At 48.2% G+C, this 17,843-nt stretch overlaps 1 protein-coding gene and 1 long non-coding RNA gene across 2 annotated transcripts in view; one reads left to right on the forward strand and one right to left on the reverse strand.

The window, feature by feature from the left end:
- Window positions 1–17,843, reverse strand: part of CSMD2 (CUB and Sushi multiple domains 2) — a 1,542,159-nt gene that overhangs the window by 137,452 nt on the left and 1,386,864 nt on the right. Inside the window, exons 42-43 of the mRNA XM_073571899.1 lie at window positions 17,244–17,432; window positions 15,229–15,406 (exon numbers count right to left, since the gene is read on the reverse strand). Of these exons, the coding sequence (XP_073428000.1) occupies window positions 15,229–15,406; window positions 17,244–17,432 (367 nt within the window). The remainder of the gene's footprint in view (window positions 1–15,228; window positions 15,407–17,243; window positions 17,433–17,843) is intronic.
- LOC141086141 (uncharacterized) overlaps window positions 1–17,843 on the forward strand; it is an 86,718-nt gene that overhangs the window by 36,701 nt on the left and 32,174 nt on the right. The gene's annotated exons all lie outside the window — the stretch shown is intronic.

Here is a 17,843-nt window from a genome sequence, read left to right on the forward strand (position 1 = left end):
CAAAATATATGTCTATACATCAGGAGGCAGGCTCAGACGGTGTTAGGCCCAGTATGGATTGCACGTGATTGCACAAAGGTTAGAAAGGGTACCGTATCCCCGGATAACATGTATGGATAGCGTACACATTCAAAATATATGTCTATACATCAGGAGGCAGGCTCAGACCGTGTCAGGCACAGTATGGATTTGACGGCCCAGATTACACAGCGGAGGAGCAGGGAGAGGTAAAGATTGCAAATGCTGGGGCCCTGCCCAAGCAAGGGGGGCCCACTCGTGGGCGTCGGTACTGGCACTGGGCCCCTCATAGTACAGCGGTGTGTCTGACGGCTGGTGTGCACCACCACCGTCAGAGACACTTGATTGCACTATGAGGGACCCTGTGCCAATGCCCGCGCCCAAGAGTCGGCCTACCCACCTGTCCAGGGCAACGGCACTCGCACGGTGTCGTGCGCTAGGTGGTGACCCTGGCCATGGAGGGGGAGGCAGCACAGTTAGGGAGTTTTAGAAAGTGGCATATGTTGATGTTGGACATTCAGCTGATGCAAAAGGCGAAATAGGTGAAGTCCCAGGAAGAGGTGGACCAAAGCAAGCCATTTTTCTGTCACCCTATGTGTCATCAGGGGAAGGTGGGACAAAATCCTTGGAAACCCATGCATGGTTCATATTAATGAAGGTTAGATCTTCCACATTTTGGGTTGACAGACGGGTCCTTTTTTCGGTCAGGATTGATCCAGCTGCACTGAAGACTCTTTCCGATAGCACACTTGCAGCTGGGCAAGCGAGCTCCTGTAAGGCATATTGGGCCAATTCAGGCCAGGTGTCCAGTTTAGCGGCCCAATAGTCAAAGGGGAATGACTTGTGTGGGAGAACATCGATATGGGAGGAAAAGTAGTTTGTAACCATAGTTGACAACTGCTGTCTCCTGTCACTTTCCATCGATGCAGTATTACCAGTTGTGTGAGCGGTATTTGAAAAATCAGTCCACAACATTGTCATGAAACCCCTGTCTCCAACGCCACTTCTGCTGTGTGCACCACAAACACCTCTGCCAAGCTGCCCCCGGCCCGTACGGCTCGTGTGAGAACCATCACCTCTGCTGTGTGCTGGGAATGCCTCAAGCAACCGATTTACCAGAGTTGCTTGTTTATTAGCCAATATTAGGTCAAGGTTCTCCTGTGGCATGATGTTTTGTAATTTGCCTTTATAGCGTGGATCCAGGATGCTGGCCAACGAGTAGTCGTCATCGTTCATCATTTTGGCAATGCGGGGGTCCCTTTTTAGGATCTGCAAGGCATAATCTGACATGTGGGCCAATGTTCCCGGTGTCAATGATGCACTGCGAGTGCTGGGTGGAGGAGCACTTTCTGGCAAATTCACATCCCTCCAGTCAGGCACAAACCCTGTACCAGACCTTGCCACGCCAACATTTTCACTTGCCCCACGAGATGCATCCTCCTCCCCTAAGTAATCATCCCCATCATCATCCTCCTCCTCCTCTTCTTCCTCCACCTCGTCCAGGAGAGGTCCCTGAGAAGACAATGGCTGAATGTCATCAAGGATTCCCTCCTCCTCTTCCTCCTCATCAACATTGGCTGCAGACGCCTGCTCCTTAAGGTGCGTCAAAGTTTGCATGAGCAGACGCATAAGTGGGATGCTCATGCTTAGGATGGCGTCGTCTGCGCTTACCAGCCGTGTGCATTCCTCAAAACACTGAAGGACTTTACAGAGGTCTTTCAGCTTCGACCACTGCACACCTGTCAACTCCATGTCTGCTCTCAAAGTGCCTGGCCATGTATCCTCCCACAAATGCATTATGGCCTGCCTCTGCTCGCACAGCCGCTCCACCATGTGCAGGGTGGAGTTCCACCTTGTTGCAATGTCGATAATGAGGCGGTGGTTGGGAAGGTGGAGCAATCGCTGCAGCTTCTGCATACGAACGGAGTGTACAGGCGACCGGCGGATGTGCGCGCACAGTCTTCGCACCTTCTGGAGCAGGGCTGTTAACTCCGGATTATTTTTGAGGAAGCACTGCACCACCAGGTTCAAGGTGTGAGCCTAGCAAGGTATGTGACTGAGTTTTGAAAGGGCTATGGCTGCCACAAAATTACGGCCGTTATCACTAACTACCTTGCCTGCCTCAAGATGTACACTGCCCAGCCATGACTCAGTTTGTCGCTTCAAGTACTCGGCCAGCACCTCGGCGGTGTGTCTGTTGCCCAAACACATCATCTGCAACACAGCCTGCTGATGCTTTCCACTAGCTGCTCGATAGGGGGACACATCGTGAGCAACAGTGGCAGCTGCAGATGGAGTGCTCGTACGACTGCGCTCTGTGGACGAGCTTTCGCTTCTGGAGGAGGAGGGTTGAACGCCTACAGCCAACTGTTTCCTATACCGTGGGCTAGGCAGCACTGTCCCACCACCGCTGTCCCCTGTGGACCCTGCATCCACCACATTAACCCAGTGCGCAGTGATGGACACGTAACGGCCCTGGCCATGCCGACTGGACCATGCATCAGTTGTGACGTGCACCTTTCCGCTCACTGACTGCTTGAGTGCATGGACAATGCGGTCTTTCACATGATGGTGGAGGGCTGGGATGGCTTTGCGAGAGAAGAAGTGGTGACTGGGTAGGTCATAGCGTGGTACTGCATAGGCCATGAGTTCGCGGAAAGCTGTGCTTTCCACCAACCGAAAGGGCATCATCTCAAACGAGATTAGTTTGGCAATGTGGGCGTTCAAACCCAGTGTACGCGGATGAGAGACTGAGTACTTTCTTGACCTACTCATAGTGTCTGGGAGGGTGAGCTGGACTTGAGAGCTGCATATGGTGGAAGTAGCGGTGGACAGGGCGGACTGAGAGAGGGTTGATGATGGTGATGGAGTTGTTGTTCTTTCTGATGGCCTAGAATCAGTCTTTCGTTGATATAACAGTGGGATTCCCTGACTGCTGTGGCCTTGCAACGACACCTCAACATTTGCTGCTGTGCTAACCGGTGGGCTTACAGTGGGGGAAACAATGTAGCGTTGCTGACTACTTTCGTTGTGATCAGTCGCACATGTGGCACTTGAGGTTTGGTGTTGTGTCCACGCTTGCAAGTGCATGCTGGTTAAATGTCTAAGCATGCAACTGGTATTCAAATTTTTCAGATTTTTCCCTCGGCTAAAGGTCTTTGCGCACTTCTTACAGATAACCTTGGCCTGATCATGAGGATTTTGTTCAAAAAAAGTGCCACTCTGCACTCTTCCTACTTTGGCAGACATTTTGCGGCCTAGCACGCTGTGATCTTTTGACCCTCTGGACAAGCTGTCCAGCAACTCTTTTGATGTTTGGAACCTGTCTTTGGAGTGCTCCGGGCCTGCCAGATAACAGCTGTTGCGATGTCGATGTCTGCTGTGGATGCTCCTCATCTGAGCTATTGGAAGCAGCACCCTCTTCCCCCAATGGATGCCAATCTGGGTCAACAACTGGGTCATCCATCACCTCCTCTTCTATGTCATGTGCACCTTCCTCTGTGTCACCGTGTATGGTGGTATAGTGTGCGGGAAGGGGCACCTGAGTCTCATCAGGGTCAGAATCTGGCTCTGTACACTGCGAGGACAATGTAGTGCTCTGAGTGAATGTACCAGCAGAATCATCCATCAGCGGCTGTGCATCAGTGCACTCCATATCAGATTCATCTTGGCCTGGGTAATTCACCATTTCACTTGATAATCCAGGCATGGTATGTGAAAACAGCTCCATGGAGTAATCAGTACTATGGCCTGCATCATCTTTCAATCTTGGTTGGGGTGAAGGACACAAGGAAAGGTGTGGTTCATGAACATGAGCCTCCAATGACGACTCAGTGCTTTTACTTTTTACAACTGAAGAAGAGGAGGCGATAGAGCTGGAGGCTGAGTCAGCAATGTAAGACAAAACTTTTTCCTCATGCTCTGGCTTTAAAAGCGGTTTGCCAACTCCTAGAAAACTAAGCGTTCGAGGCCTTATGTAGCCAGACGATGACGCAGGCTCAGCACCTCCTGCATTCGGTCCTATTTTGCTCTTGCCACTACCATCAGATCCACCACCAACACCATCATTACCGGCTGCCAACCCCCACCCAATTCCACGGCCTCTTCCACCAGCCTTCCTCATTTTTGGTAGAAATGTAGACAAAATCCAACAAACTATATAGTAATGTAAAACAAGGTACAAGGTGTCTATAGGACAGGGGAGATTTTTAATTTCTGCACACACTTGTGGACACTGGACACTTATGGATTGTGTGAGGCCCACTGAGTATCTGAGCGCTCTGTCACATGCTCGATGGCAGAGCTGTGACCAAAGTGACTAGAGGATAAGGGAGATTTTTAATTTCTGCACACACTTGTGGACACTGGACACTTATGGATTGTGTGAGGCCCACTGAGTATCTGAGCGCTCTGTCACAGGCTCGATGGCAGAGCTGTGACCAAAGCGACTAGAGGATAAGGGAGATTTTTAATTTCTGCACACACTTGTGGACACTGGACACTTATGGATTGTGTGAGGCCCACTGAGTATCTGAGCGCTCTGTCACAGGCTCAATGGCAGAGCTGTGACCAAAGTGACTAGAGGATAAGGGAGATTTTGAATTTCTGCACACACTTGTGGACACTGGACACTTTTGGATTGTGTGAGGCCCAATGAATATCTGAGCGCTATGTGACAGGCTCGATGGCACAGCTGTGACCAAAGTGACTAGAGGATAAGGGAGATTTTGAATTTCTGCAGACACTTGTGGACACTGGACACTTTTGGATTGTGTGAGGCCCAATGAATATCTGAGCGCTATGTGACAGGCTCGATGGCACAGCTGTGACCAAAGTGACTAGAGGATAAGGGAGATTTTGAATTTCTGTAGACACTTGTGGACACTGGACACTTTTGGATTGTGTGAGGCCCACTGATATCTGAGCGCTATGTGACAGGCTCGATGGCACAGCTGTGACCAAAGTGACTAGAGGATAAGGGAGATTTTGAATTTCTGCAGACACTTGTGGACACTGGACACTTTTGGATTGTGTGAGGCCCACTGATATCTGAGCGCTATGTGACAGGCTCGATGGCACAGCTGTGACCAAAGTGACTAGAGGATAAGGGAGATTTTGAATTTCTGCAGACACTTGTGGACACTGGACACTTTTGGATTGTGTGAGGCCCAATGAATATCTGAGCGCTATGTGACAGGCTCGATGGCACAGCTGTGACCAAAGTGACTAGAGGATAAAGGAGATTTTGAATTTCTGCACACACTTGTGGACACTGGACACTTTTGGATTGTGTGAGGCCCACTGATATCTGAGCACTATGTGACAGGCTCGATGGCACAGCTGTGACCAAAGTGACTAGAGGATAAGGGAGATTTTGAATTTCTGCAGACACTTGTGGACACTGGACACTTTTGGCTTGTGTGAGGCCCACTGATATCTGAGCGCTATGTCACAGGCTCGATGGCACAGCTGTGACAAAAGTGACTAGAGGATAAGGGAGATTGGATTGCTTTTAAAAAAATCAGTTTGCAGAGCAGTGGGTAAACAGCAATGCCAGCCTGTCAGGAAGCCTTAAAAGGCAGCCCAACAACCAACACCACTGATACACCACAATATAGCCTCCCCTTGCACTGCACACACAGTGACTGGTGTGTTGTGCAGGCCAAATCGCTAGCAGCAGAAGCAGTTTTTTTTTTCTTCTCAGCAGGACAAAAAAAAAAATTGGGATTGCTTTTAAAAAAGCAGTTTGCGGAGCAGTGGGTAAACAGCAATGCAGGAATGTCAGGAAGCCTTAGAAGGCAGCCCAACAACCAACACCACTGATACACCACTATATAGCCTCCCCTTGCACTGCACACACAGTGACTGGTGTGTTGTACAGGCCAAATCGCTAGCAGCAGAAGCAGTTTTTTTTTCTTCTCAGCAGGACAAAAAAAAAAAATTGGGATTGCTTTTAAAAAAGCAGTTTGCGGAGCAGTGGGTAAACAGCAATGCAGGAATGTCAGGAAGCCTTAGAAGGCAGCCCAACAACCAACACCACTGATACACCACTATATAGCCTCCCCTTGCACTGCACAGTGACTGGTGTGTTGTACAGGCAAAATCGCTAGCAGCAGAAGCAGTTTTTGGTGTCTTCTTCCCTGCCTAACGCTCTCCCTACAAAATCAGCTGCAGCAGCAGCTCTCCCTATTCTGAGATCAGCATGAGTAACATGGCGGTCGGCGTGCACGCCCTTTTATAACCCCTGTGACGCCCCCCAAAGCAAGCCAATCACTTGCATGCCCTTCTGAAAGATGGTGGTGACCCGTGCCTATGTCATCACGTTGCCCACAGTGTCCGTGGATCCTGATTGGCTGAAAAAGAGCGCAAAACAAACTTTTGAAACGCGACTTTGGCGCGTAAGTCGCCGACCTCGTGGCCGACCTCATCCTAGGGTCGGGTTTCGTTTCATGAAACCCGAATTTGCCAAAAGTCGGCGACTTTTGAATTTTTTCGACCCGTTTCGCTCAACTCTAATGACCAGTATTTCCATAGACCTTTACTTCCATACATGAATAATATTAGCAGCAACTGAAAGCAAGGGAAATTCATTCAACGGAAATGTGATTTTTGCCCAAAGCAATGCCTTCCTGTAATTGTTTTTTTTTCTATAATATAATAAAATACAGGATAAGCCATGAAAACCAGAGCCTTGTGTTTTGCTGAAAGAAAAGTTTAAGACCACATTTAAGATCAGCTACTGTAAGGAGAAAGGAGAAAAAAAGAAAAATATAAGCAATGATGACATCTTAGTTCAAATGTATCAAGAAAGCATCATGATAACAGCTATAGTCACTACCGGAGCCGTTCCAGAAGTGTCGGCACAGGCTCTCCCGCACAAGGCTGCTACTAGGAATTTCAGGGCCCTGTACTGACAACATTTTCGGGGCTCCCTTGAGACTCTGTCCAGGCTCCATCCCAGCTCCACCTCCACACCTCAAACCGTCCACAGTCCCACCGCCCACTCTTGGAAAAACTCCAATTCTGTACCACATCATCACCAATCACACATTAACAGTTCCCACACCATATCACATACATAGCAGCTTTTGTTTTGGCCAAAAACATTTAATCCACCACCACAAGGTAGACTCCTCTGGTCGGGCCCTACTCTACTGTAACTTATTAAACATTTGCTAAAATATCCAATACTCTTTAGGTATATTTTTATTTATTTTTCAATTTTTAAAATGAGCAATAATATCAAATACAAGAAACAAATGCCACCGCACCATTACCAGACCACATATTACCACCACAGTGACCAAATAATATCACATAAAAGGAATAAATACTGCCACACCATGACCAGACCACATATTGCCACCACATAGCGACAGAATAATACCACATACAGGGGACAAATACCACCACACTATGATCAGACCACATATTACCACCACAGTGACTGAATAATACCACATACAAGTACTACAATGCTGATCATTAATAGAAAAACACAACACTAATATCACCGTAAGTAACATTATACACAGGTGTCTGTATACAGTGTTAGTGTACAGGTAATACAGTGATCACCAGTGACATTATACACAGGAGCTCTGTATATTGTGTCAGTGTACCGGTAATACAGTGATCACCGGTGACATTATACACAGGAGCTCTGTATATAGTGTCAGTGTACAGGCAATACAGTGATCACCAGTGACATTATACACAGGAGCTCTGTATATAGTGTCAGTGTACAGGTAATACAGTGATCACCAGTGACATTATACACAGGAGCTCTGTATATTGTGTCAGTGTACCGGTAATACAGTGATCACCGGTGACATTATACACAGGAGCTCTGTATATAGTGTCAGTGTACAGGCAATACAGTGATCACCAGTGACATTATACACAGGAGCTCTGTATATAGTGTCAGTGTACAGGTAATACAGTGATCACCAGTGACATTATACACAGGAGCTCTGCATATTGTGTCAGTGTACTGGTAATACAATGATCACCGGTGACATTATACACAAGAGCTCTGTATATAGTGTCAGTGTACAGGTAATACTATGATAACTGGTGACATTATACACAAAAGCGCTGTATATAGTATCAGTGTACAGGTAATACAGTGATCACCAGTGACAATATGCACAGGAGCTCAACCTGCACACACACCATACAGACTGTACAGAAAGTATTCAGATCCCTTTAAAGTTTTCACTCTGTTTCATTGCAGCCATTTGGTAAATTCAAAAACATGGATTTTTGTGATAACGCACCGTAAAATCCTTTTCTCCGAGACGCTCATTGGGGGACACAGGACAGTGGTTAGCTCCTCCTCCGCAGTATACACCCTCACCTCGATTGCAGGCGGAATCAGTTAGTTGCAAAAGCAGTAGGTGATCTATAAGACAAAATCAGCCTCAATGCAGGTAACAACCTGTCTAGAAAACCCATCTGGTATCAAACATACCTATTAATAAACAAAAAGGAGCCAATTGGTTAACAGGGTGAGTGCTCTGTCCCCCGATAAGCGTCTCAGAGAAAAGGATTTTACGGTGAGTTATCACAAAAATCCATGTTTCTCCTTCACCTCATTGGGGGATACAGAACAGTGGGATGCCCTAAAGCAGTCCCTGGGTGGGGAGTCGACACACCGGTCCAAGCTACACGCACCTACTGTGTAAGGGTGCACCACTGCTTGTAGAATCCTTTTACCCAGGCTGCATGTGCTGAAGCCAGCATATGGACATTTGTAATGTTTGGAGAATGTGTGCCGGCTGGACAAGGTTGCTGCCTTGCATACCTGCTCCACCGATGCCTGGTGCCGAAGAGGCCGAGAGGCGCCCACTGCTCGAGTTGAGTGCGCTCTGATCTCTGCTGGCACAGCTGCGACTCTGGTGCGGTAGGATTCCTGAATCATCAGCCGAATCCCCCTGGCTATGGTCGCTCTTGAGGCAACAAGTCCCTTCCTGCGACCCTCAGGGAGCACGAACAGCGTGTCTGTCTGACGAAAGGATGCTGTCCGTGACACATACCTCCTGGGAGCTCTCCCCAGGTCAAACGTATGAAGAGCCTTTTCCACACGGTGTACTGGTGCCGGGAAAAAAGGAGGGCAAGGCAATATCCTCATTAAAATGAAATGAGGAAACAACCTTCTGCAGAAAAAGGGGGAGCTGGCTTAATAACCACCTTCTCCTTGTGAGATATCAGGAACGGAGCTCGGCAAGATAAAGCTGCCAGCTCCGGAACCCGCCTGATTGATGTTATCACCACGAGGAACACCACCTTCCAGGGAAGGTATGTCGAAGATACCTATTGTAGTGGCTTGAATGTAGCTTCGTGCAGAACGCCTAGGACCAGGTTAAGGTCCCAGTTGTCCCGAGGGGTCCTATAGGGGGTACCAAGTGTGAGACCCCCTGGCTGAAGGTCTATACCTGCAGATTGGTAGCGATTCTGCGCTGGAACAGGACAAATAAGGCAGATATTAATCTCCTAAGGGAACTTGGAGGTAAACCCGAGTCCAAGCCGGACTGGGAAAAACGCCAAAATGTTTGGAATAGAGAATCCCAGTGGAGAATGACCGTGGTCCTGACACCTTGAAAAGACAATCCTCCAGGTGTGGTGGGAAATATGTACTGAGGCGGGCTTCTGGGCACTAACCATTGTAGTAACCACATTGCGTCCAAACCCAGCCTAGGTCAGAATCCAAGATTCAACGGCTAAGCCATGAAACACAGGGCCTCTGAGGTTCGGGTGGTAGCTTGGGACCTGAGAAGGTAGGTCTGGGTGCCCTGGCGGTCGCCAGGGAATATCAGCGAGTAGCTGCACCAGGTTTGCTTACTACGTCTGCCGAGGCCAATCTGGGGCCAGTAGCACCACTGAAACATCCTTCTGCCTCGATCCTCTTGATGATCCTTGGGAATAGCGGCAGCGGGGGAAATAGGTATGGGAGGCGAATACTGGTTCTATGGCAGAACCAACGCATTCCCGGCGTTTGCCTGCAGGTACAGGACCGAGGCGACCCACACAACCACCTTGGCACCTACCCCGAAGGCTGTCAGGTCCACATCCGGTGTTCCCCAACATCGGCATATTTGCCGGAAAAACCTCGGGGTGTAGTGACCATTCCCTGGACACAAGACCCTGCCGACTGAGGAAGCCTGCTGCCCAGCTCTCTACATCCGGAATTTGGACGGCCGAGATCACCAAGTGATTCCTCTCGGCCCAGTGAGGGATGTGCCTCACTTCGTACATTGCTGCTCTGCTGCAGGTGCTCCCCTGGTGATTTATGTTAGCCATGGCCGTGGTGTTGTCCGCTTGAATCCGGACGGGGCGGTCTGCTAGAGGATGATGAAAACGTTGCGGAGCCAGCCGAGTTGCTTGAATTTCTAACCAGTTGATTGGGATACGTGCCCCCTGCGGCAACCACCGTCCCTCGGTCGTGTGATGGTGAAAAAGACTGCTCTGTAGCTGAGGAGACCGGCGTCGGTTGTGACCACCAACCCATAGTCAGGGGGAAAGGGAACCGACTCCCGTCCTGAAGACGGGAGGAACTGACTGTCCTCCATCCAAGTGCCTGTCTGACCTGCCTGGACAACCGACACTGGTGGTCGAGTGAGAGCGGGTTCTTGTTCCATGATGCCGAGAGGACGCGCTGCAGGGGGCGAAAATGGAGTTGGGCAAATGGAATTGCTCCCATTGCTGCCACCCTCTTCTTTACGACCCTCATGCAAAGACGAAAGGTATGAGGGACTGGCTGGTGAAGTATCTAGAGCCAGGGCCTTGTCTCGAGGGAGGATTACCAACCCTCAGGAGGTGCCGAAGATCATCCTTAAAAGGAAACTCCTCTGAGCTGGGCCCGGGGATGATCTCTCCAGGTTGACCAACTACCCTAAGCGGGCAAGAGTATCTAATGTGATGTTGATGCAGTCCTTGCATGCTCGATATGAGGGGCCCTTGATCAAGAGGTCATCTAAATAAGGCAAGACGACTATGCCCCAGGAGTGCAGGATGGCCTTAACACCCGTCTTGACCCCTGTAAACACTCTGGGCGTGGTAGCTAGCCTGAAGGGGAGAGCTGCGAACTGAAAGTATAGGCCGCTGATAGCGAAGCGTAGAACTTTCTGATGTGGAGGGACAATGGGGATGTGTACAGGTACGCGTCTTGGATGTCGACAGAAGCCAAACCTTCTCCCTGTTCTATGGCAGCTATGACCGAGCGGAGAGACTGCATCCAGGACTGCCTGATCCTGATAAATCTGTTCAGAAGCTTTAAGTCCAGAATGGGCCTGACAGGCCCTTTTGGGGACCGTGAACAGGTCGGAATAGAAACCCTGGCCTCTTTCGCCTTCCGGTACGGGGATGACAACGCAGTGTTTCCGGAGCAATTCGATGGCCCTGAACAAGGCTTGTACCCGGGATTCCACCTTGGGAGGACGAGAGAGAAAAAAATCGTCTTGGGGGCTGTTTGACAAAGTCTAACTTGTACCCTGAGGATACCAGCTCCCTTACCCACGTGTCATGCACGAAGGAGAGCTAGACATGGCGAGACCAGAGTAGGTGACCGCCTACTCTGCTGGTGTCGCCCGGCACTTGACTTGAGCCATTAGGCCGAAGATCCTTGGGATCTATGTCCCCTTGATCTGGGCTTGTTAGGATCGTATTCTCCCCAATGGGTTGGCTCTATATGAGACTTTAAGATCTCTGTCCTGGTTGGGGCAACCTGCCACGGCGGAGTTCGTTGCTGAAGCCCCCCTGGGGTTGCGAAAGGACCGAAACCGTGTCTGAAGCAGGTGACGAAAAAGCTGTTTAACCCTTTATTGAGGGAGAAAACTGCTCCTGCCCCATGTGGGGTCAGAGATAAGCTGGTCCAACCTTTCACCAAATAGGCGAATGCAGCCATGCTCAGCCTAGAATGGCCGGTTGCACCCACATAGGTGGACGCTCTGATAAGGTAAAGCAGTTAGGGACTTCTTGGAGGTTGAATCTGCATGCCAAGTCCTCAAACACAGAGCCCCTCTTAATAGAGATTGCATTTGCGGCAGTGAGTGCTGCGCAGCTAGCCTTATCCAAAGACGCATTAATCAAGTAGTCTGCGGCCAACGCAATCTGATTAGCAATATCTGCTATCTCTGCAGGCGGGTCCATACCCTGCAAGGTTCTGTATAATCATTCAGACCCCGAGCCCATGGTCTTAACTTCCCAAGTTGCAGCGAGCAAGGGAGAAAGTGCTGAACCCGACGCCTCCAATACTGAGCGAGCCAGGCTCTCTATGAGATAGTCGGTGGGATCCTTAATAGAGGAACCATTAGGTATGGACAACAGGGCTTTAGAGGCCAAGCGCGACACGGGTAGATCTACCGCCGGGGATTCCACCCACCTCAAACTTCAAGTGCTTTTTGGTCTAAGAAACACCTGTCCGGCCGTTCCCTGTGTCGCTGTACTATGTCGTCAACTCTGAGTGAGTGCCAATTACTCTATGAGGCTGCTTGACCCGCTTAAATGCCTCAGGGCACAGGGTGGATTTATTGTCAATCCCCATGGTCTCGCCGACGGCCTTGATGAGGCTGTTCACTGTTTCCTGGTAACCCAGAGTAACTAAGGGTACCGTCACATTTAGCGATGCACCAGCGATCCCGACAACGATACGACCCCATCAGGATCGCTGGTGTATCGCTAAATGGTCACTAGTGAGCTGCCAAACAGGCAGATCTCACCAGCGATGCAGCAGTCGGTGGTCATTACTTACCTGTCAGACGCGGCGATGAAGACGTTCTCCCGCCCGCTGCCCGTGTCCACGCGTCGCTCATCGGCGCCAGCAGGAAGCCCAGCAGGAAGCGGCCGACGAGAAACAGCCCAGGACGTTCTCGCACGATCAGCGATGGCCAGTGGGGGAGCCGGTCGGAGGAAAGTATCACACATAGCGATATCTCTAGCATTATTGCTGCTGTGTCACAAAATCTGTGACGCTTAAGCGATATCGCTAGCGATCTCGCTTAGTGTGATGGGGCCTTAAGTCAAGGGGCTCGTCCGAGTCGTGATCCGAGTTCTCATTACCGACTACTGGCGAGGGCGAGAGAGAGGCAGAGCTCACTGATGCCGAGGCATCGGACGGACCGGGAGACGCTGTGTGGTTTTGATTCCCCGGCGTCTGCCTAGTGAGAGAGGCCGGAGGCTCCTGGGAGGTGGAGGACCCCTCCAAGACAGGCGAGCCACTATCCCTGCCCCTATCTGGGTCTTGAAGGGACTCAATAGCTCTCGTAATGCCGTAGACTGTGTCAGAGGCAGAGTCCATTCCGGGCGGTCGCAGGGGAGGGCTCCTGGGCACTTCGGACTCGCAGATTTCACAGATTTTTCATGTGGGAAGGCGGACCGACAGGAGGTGCACACAGCATACAGAAACGTGTATGTCTTAGCTGCTCTGGGCATGGTGGCCCTGCTAGATGATATGCTTGCAGGGCTCTACTGCTTAACCTCTGGCAAAAACACAGAGGGTGGCCTTCCTCCTTCAGGGATAGCACTTTCCCCAGTTCTGTGCCCAGTCCTGGATCCCCTTTAGGCGTCCAGCCTGCCGAACCGCTGCACCCTTTTCCAAAAAGTGCACCTCGGCGTGTGCGTGGTCCTGCAGGGAGAGAAGGCGCCGCCGGTGACATGCTATGGGTTGAGCTTCTGCTCGAGGCCTAGTGTCGGCTGAAGCCGGGGACTAAATTTTTCAGTACCCGCCCGAGGCTCCGGGGATGGGTCTGCCGGAAGTACGCGCATCACGGGGGCGGAACTTCTGCAGAAGCCGGGAACTAAATTTACGGCACCTGCCCGGACACAGGGACGGGACCACCAAGAAACCGAGGCCTGGTCAGGACATGTGCTGCCTAGTGCTACCGCTGTGGGGGCGCATGCTGGCACCCGACCGCTGCTGCCGCCCAGGGGAATGCTGACCCTGGGGGTTTCAGGAGCCCTCCCAGCCCACCGCCTCCCCCCTGGAGCTCCAGCTGATCCTCAGGTTACGGGGGGAAGGGGGGCTGCATCCAAATCAAGGATGGTGCAGGCACCATCCAAGGAATGAGGAGAGGGACCGTCCGTCACCTTGCAGCACCGCAGTCTAGCCTTGGTGGCACAGTGGGGGCCGCACGGACTATTCATAGGCCTCTGTACAGCTTAGGGTTTTACTACCTTAGGGTCGTCAGGGCTCAGTGCGGTATCATGTCCCACGTAGCGGGAAAGGATACGTGGAGGTGACACTCGCACGTGCTCGCCCGTTGTTGGTTTGGGGAAATCGGACCCTTTCAATAGGGTCCGTTGCCCTTGTCTTATCTTCATGGAAAAAATGAAAAAATAAATAAATAAACAAGTCTGGAAAAAAGACCAGACGTGTGCCTCCTAGGACACTAAGCAAGAACTGATTCCGCCTACAATCGAGGCAAGGGTGTATACTGCGGAGGAGGAGCTAACCACTGTCCTGTGTCCCCCAATGAGGCGAAGGAGAAAAGTTATTTTTTTTCTCATTAATGTATACTCTGCAACCCCATCTTGACTGAAAAAAACAGAAATGTAGAAATTTTTGCAAATTTATTAAAAATGAAAAACTGAAATATCATATGGTCATAAGTATTCAGATCTTTGGGTCAGTATGGTCTGACCACATTTTTCCTACCCTGAATTTTTTATGTTGGTCCCTCATGGATCTGTGGTTCTGCAGCAGTGAATCCTCCATTGCTTGTTCCAAAACTCCATTTGGTGAGTGTATTACTTGCAATTGTTATGTGCACACCGGATAATGCGCTATTGCGCTATTTCTCTTTAATAGCAATCTTACTGTAAGATGAGTGATGAGCGAACGTGCTCTGATAAGGTGTCATCAGAGCATGCTCGGGAGTTATCCAAGTATCTCAGATGCACTCGATGAATATTGAGTTCCCGAGGCTGCATATCTCGAGGCTGCCTGTTCGTTAGGCAATCCTCACATTTTGTGGCTGTAGAACAGCCACGAGACATGCAGATGCGTGGACTCGAACATATGTTTTGAGCACGCTGAAGACACTCGGTTAGCACCCGAGCAGATAACACCTTATCCAAGCACGTTTGCTCACCATAAAGTAAGACAGATATGAAAAATGACACCCTACAATCATTATCCTGTAGAAACCACAGAAGGAATTCAGAGTCCTACATAGCTTTTTTTTATAATTTTTTTTGGTATTAGTCACTTACCAAATGGTGATATGATCATTCAGAGGTTCTGTTTCCAGAATAGTGAAGTTGATGTGAATTCCATATCCTATCGGCACAGTAATGATCCAGGAACAATCCTGGGAATTTGGATATTGGCTAGGGAAGCCAGGAGAATAGATGGAACCATTGAAGGCAGTGACGTTTCCTCCACATGGAACTAAATAGCACAATAAAAGATAATAAAATAATAATTGATTACTGTGAAATCAAAATGATGAAATAATTATTATATCTTGCTTCAAATTTAATCAGACCCACTTTGCAGCCTCATATAATTTAAAGAGTAACCTTAGCTTTAATTTTTATTTCATAATTCAATAGTACCCATGAAAATAAAAAACTTTATAGTATATCTTATCAGAGAAATTATCATTATCAAAAATCTCAGTTCTGAAGGAAAATCTGTATTCAGTGAAGACAGACTTTCACATTAGTGAGAAAGGAGATGGGAGTTGCTACTGATACAGTTCTATGTAGATGGGAGGGGGAGGAGCTAAAGACAAAGCCCCACCCTCCATCAGTTTACATAGAATCTCATCAGTAGTAATTTCCATCTTCTATCTCAACAATGGGAAAGTCTTCACTGAATACAGATTTTACCTCAGAATTGAGAATGTTGATAATGACTGCTCAGTTCTGGGTGAGAAAGAAGCCGATTTCTCTGGTAATATATATTACAAAGTTGCTTATTTGATTCATAAGATAAAAATTAAAATAACAGCTATGCTTTAAATGAAGGACTTACATTTTAGTTTCCAATGCGGTGATGAACATGTGCAAGATGGGGTTAAGAAGGAAAAATCCACCATTATCCATCTGAATGTACATGCAGAGGTGTATTTTGAATCCTATGAGTCCCTATAGCTCACATATCTCTATCCCTTCTTACCTTATACCAAGAATTAGACTTTTTTAACGCTCCTACATTGTTTCTGTGGAGAATCAAGCGTGCAGAATGCATTTTTCCCCATGTTAACAGTCTTGCATTTTTTTGCCAAAGTCCTTTTTTAAAGCCACTCCCAGTTTCTGGGGGTATCGTCAACTGTTCATGCCACAAATATGACCCCCTTTTCGGATCAATTAATGTACAGGCTCATAGACAGTCAACTTTTAACAATTGCATCTTCCCAGTATAATATACTAAACTTGTTTCAACAGGAAAGGGGACAGGGTCCCTTTATTAATTATTTGCAAGCTTTGGATTTTGCAATCAGTCATGCTCCACTGTGGCTAAACTCTATTTTCTTAATTAGAAAAATGCTTCCCTTTTTGAGAGTCAGGCTCTCATGCCTAGGTGTAATAACAGGCTCCTATTATTCTTTGTAATAGATCGCAGTTCGGTGGGCTTTCACTCAGTCCCTCTGCCTTTCAAACGCTCTATTTACTTGTCTTGTATCCTTCCATTCACTACTTTCACCACCTTAAGCGTATGTGCATGCAAAGTTTTGTCACCTGGAACCCACCTCAAAAAGCAATTAAAAATGCCAAAAAGAACAAGCATATGCAAAGTAATGTTAAAAAGACTTGCTGTGCATATGTTCCGTCATTTTGAAAAAATTTTAACAGCTTCAGGATTTGAAAGCCGTGAAGCTAGTAGCAAAAGTGACCTAACCATTTATCTGGAGGCTTTCTTGGAAACCACCGCTTATATATTATATGTAGAAAAAACACCCACACCAAAGCTGCTACAAAAGTTGCCAGAAAAGACGTAAGAAAAGATTCAAGGAAAACCCCGCCGGTGTTTTCCTGAAGCATCTCCTGCTTCAAAAACAATGTGGGTATGGTGGTGTCTAAAAGATGCCACGTGCACTTGCCCGTAGTGTTAACACTGGCATACCGAGTACACACCAACAAGGATAAGACAAACGTACACATGACATGCAGCGGTACAGATTAAATAAGATGAGAAAGCTAACACATGACATATGGAAGAAAGTTAAGAGTGCTGCTACTGTTATGGCTGTAGGCCCACCTACCACTATGCGTTAACCTACCTTCACACCTCGGAAATGGGTGATCCCAGTTTCTATTGGTGCCATGCTGACATGTCAAAACTGAGTAACCTATTAGTTGGTAACCAGGAGAACATTCAAAGGAGATTGATTGTCCCACATTGTAACCAGCTCCTCGAACCACACCATGGGGAAATGGTTCTGGATCTGGACATTCTTGAAGCTCATAGGCTGCAGAACAAATGAGAAAATACAATACATTTTACAACATATATTTAATGTATGTATCCAAAATAGCTTTCAGAAATACATTGACAAAAAGGTTTAATAGATTTTTATGTAATATGCCATTTGTAAAACTGAGAAGGTTATGAGAAGCCTGACATTTTCTTTTATGTATGACTTTCTAGGTGACAAATAAAAACTGATTCATAATACCCTCACACATAAAATCTGTCCATTTTTCTTGCAAACTACTATAACTGGCTAAGAAAAATGATAGAACTGTAGAAGTCCTTTTAATGCAGTATTTTACTATAGTATTGCTTGTTTCTTAAAATCAATGAAACCATTCTTCTCCCAAGCAACTTCTATATGTGGCAATACTCCTCACTATACCATGAAAGATGGAAAATCAAGTAT

Source organism: Dendrobates tinctorius, unplaced genomic scaffold, assembly GCF_039654945.1.
Source record: "Dendrobates tinctorius isolate UK_male_01 unplaced genomic scaffold, ASM3965494v1 ptg000007l, whole genome shotgun sequence".
Classification (NCBI taxonomy): domain Eukaryota; kingdom Metazoa; phylum Chordata; class Amphibia; order Anura; family Dendrobatidae; genus Dendrobates; species Dendrobates tinctorius.